This window comes from Sparus aurata, chromosome 20 (genome assembly GCF_900880675.1).
Source record: "Sparus aurata chromosome 20, fSpaAur1.1, whole genome shotgun sequence".
Lineage (NCBI taxonomy): Eukaryota > Metazoa > Chordata > Actinopteri > Spariformes > Sparidae > Sparus > Sparus aurata.
Window position 1 is genome coordinate 17,839,711 of NC_044206.1, and position 14,507 is coordinate 17,854,217.

The window sequence follows — 14,507 nt, forward strand, 5'->3', positions numbered from 1 at the left end:
TATATTACTTGACAAGAAAGACCGAACAGCAGAGTCTCATTGTCTTTGAAAAAACTGCTGTGGAAAACTCATCTGGAATCCAGCACGTGTATGATGAATCCAAGAACATCACCAGAAAACATCTTTACAAGCCAGGACAACAGGCTTGATGCAGTTAGCCATGGTGATGTAAATTCAGATTTTAAAAAGGTTTTAATCAGAAGACCAAGATCTTTGTTTTCGTGACGGAATGAACTGAATAAATAATAATTCAAATTTAAAATGAGATGAGTCACACGGCTGAACTTGACTGGAGTTGTTAGATTAAACATATAATAGTTAAACTCTATTACAGTTTGCATATGAATGTCCGGTCTGAATGAGCTGTCTGAGAATGCCAATCACTCATTGTGCTCGGATGCCTTTGTTTCTTGTTTAGTTCAGGTTTCTTAGCAACAGAGGCAACACAGAGCCTGGAGGACTAAAGGTTTTGAGCTGGAGTCTGTTTTTCAGAGGTAAAGTCAATCTTCAGAGTTCTGTTTTTAAAAATCTGTAATGTTATTTTTCTGGTAGAACCTGAACCATAAATGTGTTCTTCCAATTTGAAAGTTATCGTGGTGGTCTCCCCTGTAGTGAATCAAGTCTCTGCCGTGCTCCTTGTTGGATTTTAGCTTTCAAGTGTTTGTACGCAGGTGTGCTATCAAAATATTTATATTTCAGTATTTCTGTCACATCAGAAAGGGTCTTAACAGGTTTTTTTTTTTAATTCCCTCAGATTTAAATAAAACCTTCGTCTGTGATTCCAAGAAATGTCGATAGCACGGACTCCACACTCCCGTGCGACGACAGGAGCGAGGAGTCACAGTCAGACCATTCAGGTGCCGTTCACCGCCGAATTTACCAAGAACCTGACGACAAGCAGTCCGCGGTTTGGCACATTGAGTCACCCCTCGTTCTTCTCCCGACACAATCCTCATCCGAACAGGGTGAGGCATATTCAAGGTGAGTGGGTTGATTTGAAGATTAAATTAAGCCCTGCCATACGCTTCTGTCAATTGCAGCAAATTGATGTGTTTTTCTCTTTTTTTTTCAGCACAGATGTCAGAGGGTGTTTTGAAAATGTATTTATTTATTGTAACTGACTGCAATACATAAGGAGCACAATAAATACATGAAGTAAACATATATTATTGGTTCCCAGTCAGTCAAAAAGGAAACATGACACCTGGGCTAATTTTTGCCCCTTTTTCCGAAGTGGGTTGCCATGTGTATAGTTTTTCCATCCGTCTCCGTTCATAGCAGCGCTCAACAGTTGGGGGTCGAGTTTGAAATGGTAACCAGAAGGTAACCATTGTATCATTGTCACTGGCTTCTTTTTGCTGCTTTGCTCACTTGTCAAATGTCAAATTTGAAAAATCAGGGGATTAAATGTATTACGATTAATCTCCTGGAGAGCAGATGTCTGCATCAAATCTCACAGCAATCTGTCAAGTGACTGTGAAGGTACAATATGGACAACCAAAGATATCAACCTGCTGGGGACACCAGTGGAAAAGTCAGGGGATTTACCAAAATTGCTAGGACACAACATCTTGTAATCATGCGTGACTGTCAAACATTTGCTGCCAACGCATTAAGGTAACGTTGGGATAATTTGCTGTTGGTGCTGTAGAGGAAAGAATAAGCGTATAACCACATTTTGTAGGATTCATCTTCTGGGCGACATTAATATCTGTGCCAAATTTTGTTCAAAAAAAATCACAAAAAACATTTCAAAGTTGGCAGCGCTAGAGAAAAATGTCCGGCATCACCAAAGTTGTTGGAATCCACCATCTGGGGACCGTGAATGTCAGCACAAAACGTCATGGCAATCCATTGCTGTGACCAGAGTGGTGGACCAACACACTGACAGACTGCATTGACATTCCGGCTTTGATAAACCCCCTACCTGCCCAGCACTAAGGGGAGATAGTGACGGGGCAAAGCAGAGCATTTGGCAGCAAATATGTTATCGCCTTAAAAAGTGTACTTGTGGTCCACAAAACAACAGGCACTTGTAGCTTCCAGAGACATTACACCAGAGAGCCATTTTAAGTATTTTTTTTTCAGTATTTTAAAATATCTTTTGGGCAAGGTGAGTCGAAAATGACTTTTTCCTTCCATTCTTGGGTGAACTTATCATTTCAGGCAATTATGTGTTTAGGTCTTGCTCCATTTCCTACAAGTTGTATTTTTTCCTTTGCCACCGTCAAATACTGTTATCAGAAAAACTGTTATCAACTGCAACAGACTCTTACAACCAAATTTCACACCTTCGGTCACACTGTAGAACTACATTGAATCACTTGGTCGGAGCCAATTACGTCTAATACATTCATTTAGCTTCAAGTGATTTCACAACTTTGCTTTAAAACCAATAGCTCCTTATTCTGATGTTGCTGTGGAAGCTTCCATTCCCGAGATGAGTTCTTCACAGGTCCCCTGCTGTGTATATGAATCTTTTATGAGTGTAGCTCTACAGGCACCTAGAATAGAAATATGGTACATGTCAGAGGGGCTTACATTGTTTGCAGAGAGGAAGTTATCGCTAGATTTCATCGGTTCATGCCCTGAAGGTTTCCTTGATTTCAGCAGGAATCTTAATGGATGCCGCACATTTCTGAAGCATTTCAGCCACTCTCTGAGCATGTATGTGTGTTTGTGTGGGTGCCACTCTTTCTTTCCCCCCAGGACTCAACGGCCGTCCTGTGTGCATGGTGAGGGATGACTGGTGTGTCACCTCATCATTATACCCTCATCCACTTTTAAAGAGCCACATCCTCAGGAGAGCGGCCGATCCGTCCTTTGCCTCACCGCTGTCGGAGAGTCTTTTTGGAGTCAGAAGTAATAAAAGCAAATCAGGTTTGTTTACACTCACATAACACACACACACAAACACACACAGCCGCTGTAATTTTCTCATTACACCGCTAAAGAGGGCTTCAAAGAATCCCACTGAGCTTATGTAAATTTTTGATCATTATTTCACAGCACTGTTTTCAGAAGCCTGGAGGGATGAACTGAAAGGACTTGCTGCAAAAGTCAGTTTGACTTCTCAGGCACAGATGGACAAAAAAGAGGTGTGACATGGCTGTAATTTCTGCCACGAAAAAAACAAAGAATCCTAACCAAGAACAACAAACTACTACTTGCACTTTACCACAATATAACTTGTGTATATACACTCAACAAAAATATAAACGCAACACTTTTGTTTTTGCTCCCAAGCTGAACTCAAAGATCTAAAACTTTTTCTATATACACAAAGGATCCATTTCTCTCAAATATTGTTCACAAATCTGTCTAATTCTGTGTTAGTGAGCACTTCTCTAGTGAGGACAGGTGTGCCTTAGGCTGGCCACAATAAAAGGCCACTCTGAAATGTGCAGTTTTGCTGTAATGGGGGGGTCTGGGGGGGGTCAGAAAACCAGTCAGTATCTGGTTTGACCACCATTTGCCTCACGCAGTGCAACACATCTCCTTCAAATAGAGTTGATCAGGTTGTTGATTGTGGCCTGTGGAATGTTGGTCCACTCCTCTTCAATGGCTGTGCGAAGTGTCGTATCCAGAGCATCTCAAACGTGCTCAATGGTTGACATGTCTGGTGAGTATGCTGGCCATGCAAGAACTGGGATGTTTTCAGCTTCCAGCAATTGTGTGCAGATCCTTGCAACATGGGGCCGTGCATTATCATGCTGCAACATGAGGTGATGGTCGTGGATGAATGGCACAACAGTGGGCCTCAGTTTCTCGTCACGGTATCTCTGTGCATTCAAAATGCCATCAATAAAATGCACCTGTGTTCGTTGTCCATAACATAACCTTACCACCACCATGGGCCACTCGATCCACAATGTTGACATCAGCAAACCGCTCACCAACATGACGCCACACACGCTGTCTGCCATCTGCCCTGAATAGTGAAAACCGGGATTCATCCGTGAAGTGAACCGCTCTCCAACGTGGCAGACGCCATCGAATGTGAGCATTTGCCCACTGAAGTCAGTTACAATGAGAAACTGCAGTCAGCTCGAGACCCCGATGAGGACGACGCGCATGCAGATAAGCTTCCCTGAGGTCCTGGGCTGTTGTGGTTAAACGTGGTCTGCGGTTGTGAGGCCGGTTGGATGTACTGCCAAATTGTTTGAAACGCCTTTGGACACGGCTTATAGTAGAGAAATGAACATTCAATTCACGGGCAACAGCTCTGGTGGACATTCTTGCAGTCAGCATGCCAAATGCACACTCCCTCAATACTTGAGACATCTGTGGCATTGTGCTGTGTGATAAAACGAAACATTTTAGAGTCGCCTTTTTTTTGCGGCTAGTTCTTGGACGGCCAGCATACTCACCCATTGAGCATGTTTGGGATGCTCTGGATACGACACGTATACGATACGTATACAACAGCATGTTCCAGATCCTACTAATATCCAGCAACTTCGCACAGCCTTTGAAGAGGAGTGGACTAACATTCCACAGGCCAAAATTAACAACCTGATACCCTCTATGTGAAGGAAATGTGAGGCAAATGGTGGGCACACCAGATACTGACTGGTTTTCTGACCCCCCCAGACCCCCCCAATTAAGCAAAACTGCACATTTCAGAGTGGCCTTTTATTGTGGCCAGCCTGGGGCACACCTGTGCAATAATCATGCCGTCTAATCGGCATCTTGATATGCCACACCTGTGAGGTGGGATGGGTTATCTCGGCAAAGGAGAAGTGCTCACTAACACAGATTTAGATTTGTGAACAATATTTGACAGAAATGGTTCTTTTGTGTATACAGAAAAAGTTTTAGATCTTTGAGTTCAGCTAATGAAAAATTGGAGCAAAAACAAAAGTGTTGCGTTTATGTTTTTGTTCACTGTAAAACTTTTGTTAAAGGTGCCAATGTGACACCAACTTCCTGATAGCCCACAAAAATACGTCATGACCACAGCAAGCTCTAATCAGATGATCAAAATGGTGTCAGACAATTAAAAATCTGCAAAAGTCAATACATGTTAAACCAAAGTTAAATTTTTGCCCGATAGTTGTGAATAGAAACACTCACAAATGTGCATCTTCTTTTGCTTACTTGGTTAAAATCTACACCACATTTGGAAAACCTAGTTACTAAAAGGTGTATTTTAAAATTCATTCTATTGCACAAAAACAGTGACAGAGATGTTGAAACAAACCACTGTTACAAAATGCTCAAGAAAATTAAGTTTTAGAAACACTGGTTAGTCGCTAGCAGTTAGCTAATGCACGCACACAAACAGCTCTCTGCTCTTCTCGTGTGCTGAATTATTCTGGTTAATTCACCCATTAGTCCACAGTTGCTACGTTTAGCTACAACTGCTATTTCAGCTGTTCATGTGACACTGGCTGCTCTAGATGCTAATTGGCAAAGCGCTAACATGCTAAACTATGATGGTGGAAATGGTAAACATTACACCTTCAGCAAAAAAATCTGCATCTTAGCAATGTCTTGTGACCACGTCTGGTTCTTAAGTTCTTAAATGACTAATGATAGTGAGACATATTTAATAGTGTTTCTGTACTGAACAACATGATCTTGTTTTGTAGGAGCAACAAGAGGCAGAATTTGTCCGCCGAAAGACTCAATATTCAGCTGAAACCGGGAGAATCATTCCTCCACCCACCAAGTCTAACCAGCGCAGATCTCATTCCCAGGGCCTGGTGTACCCTCAGCTCTTCCATGATCAAGAGCTCATGGTGAAATACTTCATCATCTGAAAAAGTTTGGGCCTCAAAGGAAGCACAGCCGTTTAATATATTTTTTCCAGAGATGAAGGATTTAGCTGCAGATTAAAAGCAGCTTTCTAAAAAAAAAAAAAAAAAAAAAAAATCAAAGAAGTTCTCCAGAGCTCACAGCTTTCGCCCAAGGTTACGCTGCATTTGCTTTGTTGCTGGAAAAAAAACAAACTCCCAGCCCAGCTCTGTCACCGGGGGTTATGAGAAATGCAAATATATCTTGGACACAAACGTATGTGACTTGCAAGCTGATTGTGCTGGTCTCACTGCTCTCTTGACAGGTGTTGGAGCTACTTTGTCAGATCCTGCAGACAGACTCCCTGTCCACAGTCCAGCAGTGGCTTCTGCTCACAGGCCAAAGAGGTGAAATTTAAACTCTCATAAATGATAATTTCACGTTGTGCACAAAGACACCATATATTAAAATCATTATCGCAGGAGCATACTACAATCCTTTATAGATGCTGGAAAGCATTCAAGCCACTGCATGCTAATTTGTTATGGTGCATATTGTTATAATCACACAAATACAAGAGTAATTCAGACTGTTGACAGAAGACGGGCAGCTTTGAAGATACAGAGGCTCCCAATCACTTCAACAACCACAACAAATATATCACAACATGTTGCTTTGAATGGCCCAGCGTGCACCCAAAGTGTTATGAGGCACGTCGAACCGCCTTGACACCCAAACTCCAACTTTCAGTTTTTGAGTATCAAATGAGGACGGAATGATGGAAAAGCAGCTCAGGTCACTCCATCCTTGACATGCCTCACAAAAGAGAGAGGCGGCTGAACCCAGCTTGACGCTGCGGACTGCTGCACCTTGTGAGGACACTACCCTTTATTCTCTCTTCAGTAAGCACCAAGTTACTGAGATAACTGAGAAAGTGTAATAATGTTCTGTTAGTAGGAGTTGAGGCTGTCCAAGTGGGTTTGACACGGAGGCTGCATCAATAACGTCCATGTCTCGGGACGTCCTTTTGGCAAACAAGGAGAATATGAGACTAACATCTGTGGAGGTGGCCTTAGAAGCACTTGTGAAGAAAACTTAAAAGCATCCTGATTTTCATGCAGCTTGACTGGCATGTACCTGTCCTAGTGTTGGCTGCATGAGAAGCAGGGGTTAAAACAAATAAGAAGAGCACCAACTGCATAGAGTAGGACACCAGCGGCATCATACATTCATGGTGAAACCATTTTAAACTCCTTTCTAGCATGTAGGGTCGCCTAGATGGCATGGCATTATGTTCTTCAACTAAAAGAATAGTGCTCCGCATTACATCTTCTCCAGTGGTATACAATTGCTTATGTTTCATTGCATGCTGAATCACTCCTTAAGCCACTTCAATATGTTTTTATCTACAAGAGGGCACAACTGCTGGTTGTTCGAAAACAATACAAGCCAAAACAAAACAGTGGGGTCATTTGAAGCTGCCATACACGTGAAAATTGTTGTATTCAAATGTGATTTTACATCAAATTACAGCATTGAAATATACTTTTTTGCATTAAAATACACAGCAAATGAGTATGACATGGCAGTCTTCTCCATTTTATGTGCACCCATTGAATTCAAAGTTCAGGATTAGATTTATTGTAATTTAGCAACCCGGATTGTGCAACAAAATGATAGGGTTAGGGTTAGTTTTGCTCCCCTTAAAGCGAAACTCTCGCCAAAAAGCAACCAAGGCTTTATTTGGGATTGAATATGAGTCAAACCCTCGTGTGAAAGCATGATTATGACTAAAGAGGCACTTTTAAGATTTACTGTAGTTTCGGTTTTGGGCACGTTAATTTTGAACGGGAGTGCTCGGGGCACGACACGCTTACATCAAAATCGCTATTTTTAGAACACTAAGAAGGCTCGACACAACATGAAACTTTGCTCAAAGTATCACCAGGGTCTCTACTCATGAACAAGAGCACTAAGAACATTGTTTGTGTACACAGAGTTTATTAAAAAGAAGGTTTTTGAACTACTCACATTAGCTGCTGCACATCCTGCGCGTTCCTGTCATGACAGACAAAAAGTGTCCATCCCCGAGTGTGACCTGACAGGCAGGAGAGTAATGGTGAACCGCTCCTCAAGCGTGCCTGTCAGGTCGCACTCAGGGATCGACACTTTTTGTCTGATGACGGCGACGCGCAGGAGATGCAGCAGCTAACGTGAGTAGTTCAAAATCCTTCTTTTTCATTAACTCTGTGTACACAAACAATGTTCTCAGTGCTTTTTGGCGAGAGTTTCGCTTTAAGCTTTTCCCAAAAACGCTGCATAATGTTTTGCTACTAGAATGGTGTCACCTATTAATGGTGCACATTGGGCCATCGTGTTTGTGTCATGTTTATGCAAAAATGGACCCAAACGCAATAAAAAGGAAGGCAAGGGAAAAGACCAAAGTAATAGAAAAGCTCAGGACAAATGAGAAAACCATGAGGAGCAAATCAGGAACACAGGGAACACATGAGGGTGGGGGAACAGGCACAGGAGCACAGGAGACGCATGGATGAAACCGACGAAACTTTCAAAGTGTGAGGGAACAACTTACGAAGGGGATCAGGAGGTAGACACTGACAACATGACACAAGAGGATAGAACTCCAAATTTAAAGAGGAATCAACTAAAAAATGTATAGCTGAACTTTCTGAAAGGTAAACAATGATCAGTTAATGCTGTGATGCCTTTTTGTAAACAACTGACAAAGTACCTCATTTAACTAACATATAAATACATTGGAAAACATTTGTTTTAGCTTTGCTGCCGGTCCTTCGTCTGCTGCTTTAGAGGATTTAATTACTTTTAAATTGCTTTTTAATTGCATCTGTTAATACCATTATTGGATTTGTACAGCGAAAGAGCGTGTCATTCTGTTGCTGCATTGCCAATGAAAATAATCGCTGAGCTGTTGTCTCGGTATTGATGCGGTGCTCCCCTCAGAGAAAGACTTGGTGATGGGAATGATCAAACAAGCCCTTGATGGTGTCGACCCTTCAGGCCGTCATCAGCAGCTCCAGGCTCTTCATCCCGGTGCTTCTTTGCCCGTATATGGCCCGTCATTCGACCAGTCATGGAGGAAAGCGCAGAGAACAAGGTCAGGAGTTCTTTTAACTTTTAATGTCGTTCCCCCTTTGGAAATTCTCTCAAGCTTATGTACTGTTCTTTGCTTACCTCCACAGCTCACACAGAGTGAACCGAGCAGTCAATGTGGACAAGCCAGGTGACTATATGTGCCACTCCTCTCATTCTTGGTGTGTTTTTAGCATGGTGTTTGAACATTTGCTTCTATTCCTCTGGCCTGCTGAAGCAACTTTCATCTTTCATCTTGAAACACCATCAGAGTAACTGCGTGTGTTCTTTCCCTTCTACGATAAAGTCTATAGGACCCAAGTCTCTTTTCATTTGGCAGCAGTCTGTTTGATGGCTCAGCAGGTGTTCCTGGATTCCATTGAAATCCCATCTGCCATCTCCCATTTTGAAATGTTCTTTTTTCCCCTCCTGTGAATTTCTCTCAATTATTCCTTCATGGTCAGAGTGTCTTTGAAATGTTCTTATTCATAAAGGCTAGTAGGCGGTTTGAGGGAGGATGCCATCCCCCCTTGTAAACCTGCCATCCCCCCTCTCCATCCCCCAGTGGGCAGAGAGTGTGCAGGGACAGAAGGGTCATTAAAGGAGGCCTACTATACTTTTTCATCATTTTCCTTTCCTTCAGCATTCTATATATGTTCTTGTGCCTGTAAAAGATCTAAGTCAAAGAGGGCCAACAGCCACTCCTGTCTCCCACAGAAAACATTGCTCCTCAAACACCTTGTCAGTAGTCCAGCCTTTAATTGCATGACTTTGTGACATCACACTACGATGCCGCTTCGCACATCTGCTTAATTAATAGCTAGCAGCTAGTTTGGCACATAAGAATTAATTTAGTACGGCTGCTCTGTTAGCGGTGCTGGGTCAGGCATGTGTGAGCTGACCAATCAGAGCAGACAGGGTATTGTTTTCACCTGTGGCCATATTACATATATAGCAGTCCGTCAGTGCAGGGAGCTTTGACGATTACTCATACCGGACACCTTTGTTACAATGCCTGTATAGTTTTGTTTCCCATGAGTGGTTGATACCTTCCTTCTAAGTAAATATCGACCTCATCGCTATTGTGCCACATAGCATTTCTTTTCTGTGCGAAAGTATCTGTAAAAAAAAAAAAAAAACAACACCAGTTTGAAAAGATATAGGTTTATAAAGGCAATTGCTGTAGGGAAGGGAGGAAGATAACTAGATGAAATGAAATTGTACAATAAGAGATATATACATTTTTGTCAGTGCATCCTGCGACAATGTCCTCTGGGAGATGCAGCTAATTACTGGCCAACAAAGGTTGTTTACAGCAGAAAGAAAGCAGGCAGCTGAAAAGAGCCTTTCACACAACAGACGACAGACAGTGCTAGCCAGTACATTCAAGTGAGCACTTCTAAAAAGCTTATGTAACAATTTTCATTGTCTGCTTATTCTATAGAACCTGGAACAGAAAATGTTCAGTACAGTGATAACTGGCTTTGTACTGCTTAAGTCTGACTATATTTATCTTGCAGAGAAAATCGGTGATGCAGAGGTCCTTGAAGTCCACGTGGCAGCTCAGGATCATGTGCAAGATCCTCCACCTCAGCACACAGAGAGCGTGTAGAGTTCCCAAATTTTCATCATTGGCGACAACTGTGTTACAGTGTTCTTTGTTATGACTATTGATGCCTCCATGACTTTTGCATATGTGCTCAATGGATGTTTCTGAGTAACAAAAAGAATTAATCTGAATTAATGAGAGGACACAAGGGTTAGGGGTTACATCATTTATGGCCTATAGCACGTTTCTGGATGATCATGTTTTCTGATTGACTTAACCAGAGTGGTAAGTTTATTCAGACTGTGTAGCCTGTTGTTTGAAGGGACATTAAATGTAGATTATGACTGGAAATGTTCATATGATTTACTGCGACCTATATAGAGTATTGATGTGAGCCAAAAAACATTTTAAAACAAAAAAATCATATAATGTGGTTCAGAATTTGGTCTAGATTGAAATACCTATGAAAAAAATTATTGGATTATGTTCTCTGATACTTGCTCAGTGCCCCCATGAAACTGACATATGTAGTTTTGCATGAAGTGTCTTGACAGCTATCAGACAGATTGCCTTGAATTTTCCTACCAAAACATTTAATTCGTCCAATACATACTTTTGTTAAACTGCAGAATTACTTACATCCCTTTCAGTACCGGCTTTAGTGCCAACAGGCAAATGTCATCATGCTAACAAGCTAAACTGTTGCAATAGATTGCAATAAACATTATACCAGTTTAACATCAGCAGTGTCATTGTTTCCATTGACTCTTCTCCAGTACAGCGTGGTTTTTCATTATTAGCATGTTAGCAGGTAGCTAACAGCTTCAGTCTTGTTTTGAAACAAAACATGGTGGCTGTGTTTCCTCATATAAAGGCTTTTTATTTCTCGAATATTGCGAACACAGAGCAGCTGACTCTTGGGTGTCATCACTGGGTGTGGACTGTTTATATAAGCCATTTGAAACCTATTCCCGCCGGCATTTTCCTTCCCTCTGCCATCTGCCGTTAGCATTCTCAAAATCCATATCATGGGAAACGGCAAAAGCCTCAGAGCTACCAACCTGAACACTGGAAATGGTAAGTCAACTTAACATTAACCTGGTTGCTGACAGTACAAAGGTAAATGAGCTAGCCACCAGGATTTAATGCATGGCACAATGAGAGCATCAGAGGTGGTGCCCCATTCATATGAAAGCTGCCCAGTGGTGCATTAAGTCAAAACAGTTCAATGTCCAGGTTATTAAATCAGAGTGTGCACACTAGTGACCACCAGCTGAGCCAGCTAACTTCCAGTGTAGCCCTTGGCTAGCGTTAAAAGAGATGAACTGATTTGATTGCTCTTCAATAGTTTCCAAATGTTACCTGACCGAATGAATCAAAATATGACAGTGAAACAAGTAATTTTGCAGGTGTTGCTACATTATAAAAGAAACAGGTGTTCACCATTTTACAGCAGCTTATTTAACAATGTAAGCTTATGGGGAAATTTGAGCCAGTGTGCTACTGGCGGTATAGCAAACCTGCTAACTGCATAACTCACCAGCAGTCCAGGCAAGCTTCTTTCCCTTGAGAGGAGTTAATGACAAAAGTGACGAAAGGTATACCTACACAGATAAAACAACAGGGTCAACCAGAGGAATTCATAGATAATGCAAGACCCATGTTATCATCATCTTAGTTCTGTTTCTTTCTCTCGTCACTATCCCCCTCTTTCTCCATAAAGGTTAGAGACCTAGCGTACACACTAGGGCTGCACGATATTGGAAAAAACTTTGCGATTTTTTTTAACCCTGCGATATATAGCGATATGAAATAATACAGGAATTTTCATCAGATGACCTGAATAGCACTTTATGTTATGCTGCATTTCAAAATGATAAACATTTATATTTCATATAAGCTCATTCATGCGCGCTTGCGCCCTCCCAGAACTCCCATTCCCCAGCTGGCTTACTTTCATTTATAAAAATTACGTCCGTCTAATTTTCCTTCAGGTGTGGGTCGGGCATCGGTAACAATTTATAGCAGGTCGGCTCGGGTGCGAAATGTAATTTGTGCTACTGTCGGAAAGCTGGTCGGACGCAGTTTAAAGTATGGCGTGTACGGGCGGGTCTTCAAAATAAGACCTGTGCAGGACTTGTGGCAACAGATGCAAGGCACTGTTGACACAGAACACGTGTTTGGTCAATATCATCCTTCTTGTAGCCGTAATAATTCCAGATAACTGACGTTGCTTTTCTTTTTGGCACCAAGTCTTCCTTTTCATGATTTTTTCTTGTTCATTGCTCATTTTTCAATGTTGTTACCTGCAACTCACTCCATGTGCAGGGGCGTGGTCTGCTTCGGCACACTGATTAAGAACTAATGTGATTGGTGGATAGCTGTGCATGCAGAGTCTGCATGCTCAGTGTGTGTCAGGTACCCTTGATATTAGATGAGTTCATTTGCGTCCTACATCGCAGGCTCTGCGATGTGACTATTGCACACACGTACATCGCGATGGCGATGCTCAAATGATATATCGTGCAGCCCTAGTACACGCACACATTGCACATCAGGTTGGATCTGGCAAAATATGATTAAGATCAAGCTGACCTAATCATGCAGTAGCAGACTGAGGGAAATGCCACAATATCAGAGATCATTTGCAAAAATGTCTCAAACTGTCATGCTAGTGCAGGTTTGTTCTCTTTCAACAGTGTAAATGCCAATGAAAAAACACCATCAGTGCAAAATGTCATTATATGAAACAATTATAAATCCAATGATTATAGATAATGATGAGTGTTGTGCTGGGACTGACTTGAGAAAACAGATTTTGAAGACGGTGACATTCAACTTTGGCTGCCGACATTTTTCAAAAGTCAGTTCTGAAAGCAGATGAGTGCATGGCAGAGAGAAGTGAAATCTGTCACACCAAGATGAGTAAGAAGGCTGGAGACTCAAATAGTAGTTGGTTGTCAGATGGCTCTTAATTTAAGACTAATACCTTTATGTGATCAACAATTGACAGGCAAAGTTCATCCCTCAGGTACTCAACCAGCCTTCTTTCATCCACTGACCTCGGCCACCTTCCTATTATTCACAAATAGTCCATCGATTAAAATAAAGCTACCTTTATGCTTTTTACCTATATACTATGCCGTGGTCTTTGCTAGTTGTGTTACTGGCAGCATTAAAAACTCCTCTCTGCTCTGTGTGCCCTTTGTCTAATAATGTTCAAACAGAGGCACTCAAGAAGAATTACGTGGTCTTTATAATGATATGATAATGTAAAGTCTCTATAATGTCAGTGGAGCAGTTCTGACCAAGATCATTGAATTTTTTTCCCATTACAATTAGAATTAGAAAAGGTCATCCACGCTTATCTCTTCCAGACTCTACCTTTGCAATGCAATTTATTCTGGAATTGGCAAATGTATTACATAGAGGATTTTAACACGTACAATCACATTGTCACTCTGCCCTTCACTGGTTACCTCAGAGATTTAGAATCGATTGATTTTGATGCTTGGATTCAAAGCCATTCTTGATTGGTCTGGGCCCTTGCCTACATCTCTGATTTCTAGTGAGCCCGATGGCTGCTGGAGATCCTCAGACGGGGCACCATTAATGGTCTGATTATCTCGACTCATGACCGAAGTTACCAAGCCTTCTGGAGAGGACCTCTTCTCAAAACTAACTTTCATCGTACAGCTTTGTCTTGAAGCAGAAATAAACAACTTTTCAACCGTCTAGAGTTTCCGTGTTGTATAACTGTGCAGCCTGGCTAGTCTTCGAGGCAAAAACAACATGAAGAATCACCATTTGACCTAGAAACCTGATCTCAGATCCGTGAAAAGGCAGAGTATTTGGTTGTTCAAATAAAGTTGTCAGGCTTCACTCCTTCCACGTCGAGTAAGAATGCTGGTTTTGAACAGAATTTAATCCAACACCATCAAGTGAATGCCCGTCTGCTCACTCTTGTTTTACCTCAGTTTCTATCACTCTCCCTCTTTGGCTCCTTCATCAGAATGTCCTTTTTGTTTTGCAGTGTAGTTTCCACAGTTATAACAATTGTTCCACTGTCACCTGTGGGCAGTGACCAGGGAAAACCATGCCTCATCAT

At 41.8% G+C, this 14,507-nt stretch overlaps 1 protein-coding gene across 3 annotated transcripts in view; it reads left to right on the plus strand.

Annotated features, from left to right (window-relative positions):
* The window catches only part of tbata (thymus, brain and testes associated), an 18,367-nt gene extending 7,225 nt beyond the window's left edge, over positions 1-11,142 (plus strand). Inside the window, exons 2-10 of one of the 3 annotated variants that reach the window (XM_030400511.1) lie at positions 419-494; positions 755-981; positions 2,710-2,880; positions 3,010-3,098; positions 5,595-5,744; positions 6,065-6,146; positions 8,722-8,875; positions 8,961-9,001; positions 10,371-11,142. In XM_030400511.1, coding sequence (XP_030256371.1) covers positions 789-981; positions 2,710-2,880; positions 3,010-3,098; positions 5,595-5,744; positions 6,065-6,146; positions 8,722-8,875; positions 8,961-9,001; positions 10,371-10,462 — 972 coding nt within the window. In that variant the 5' untranslated portion in view covers positions 419-494; positions 755-788 and the 3' untranslated portion in view covers positions 10,463-11,142. The other 2 variants (XM_030400512.1, XM_030400513.1) reach the window with 2 other exon arrangements.
* The last annotated feature ends 3,365 nt before the right edge of the window (positions 11,143-14,507 follow it).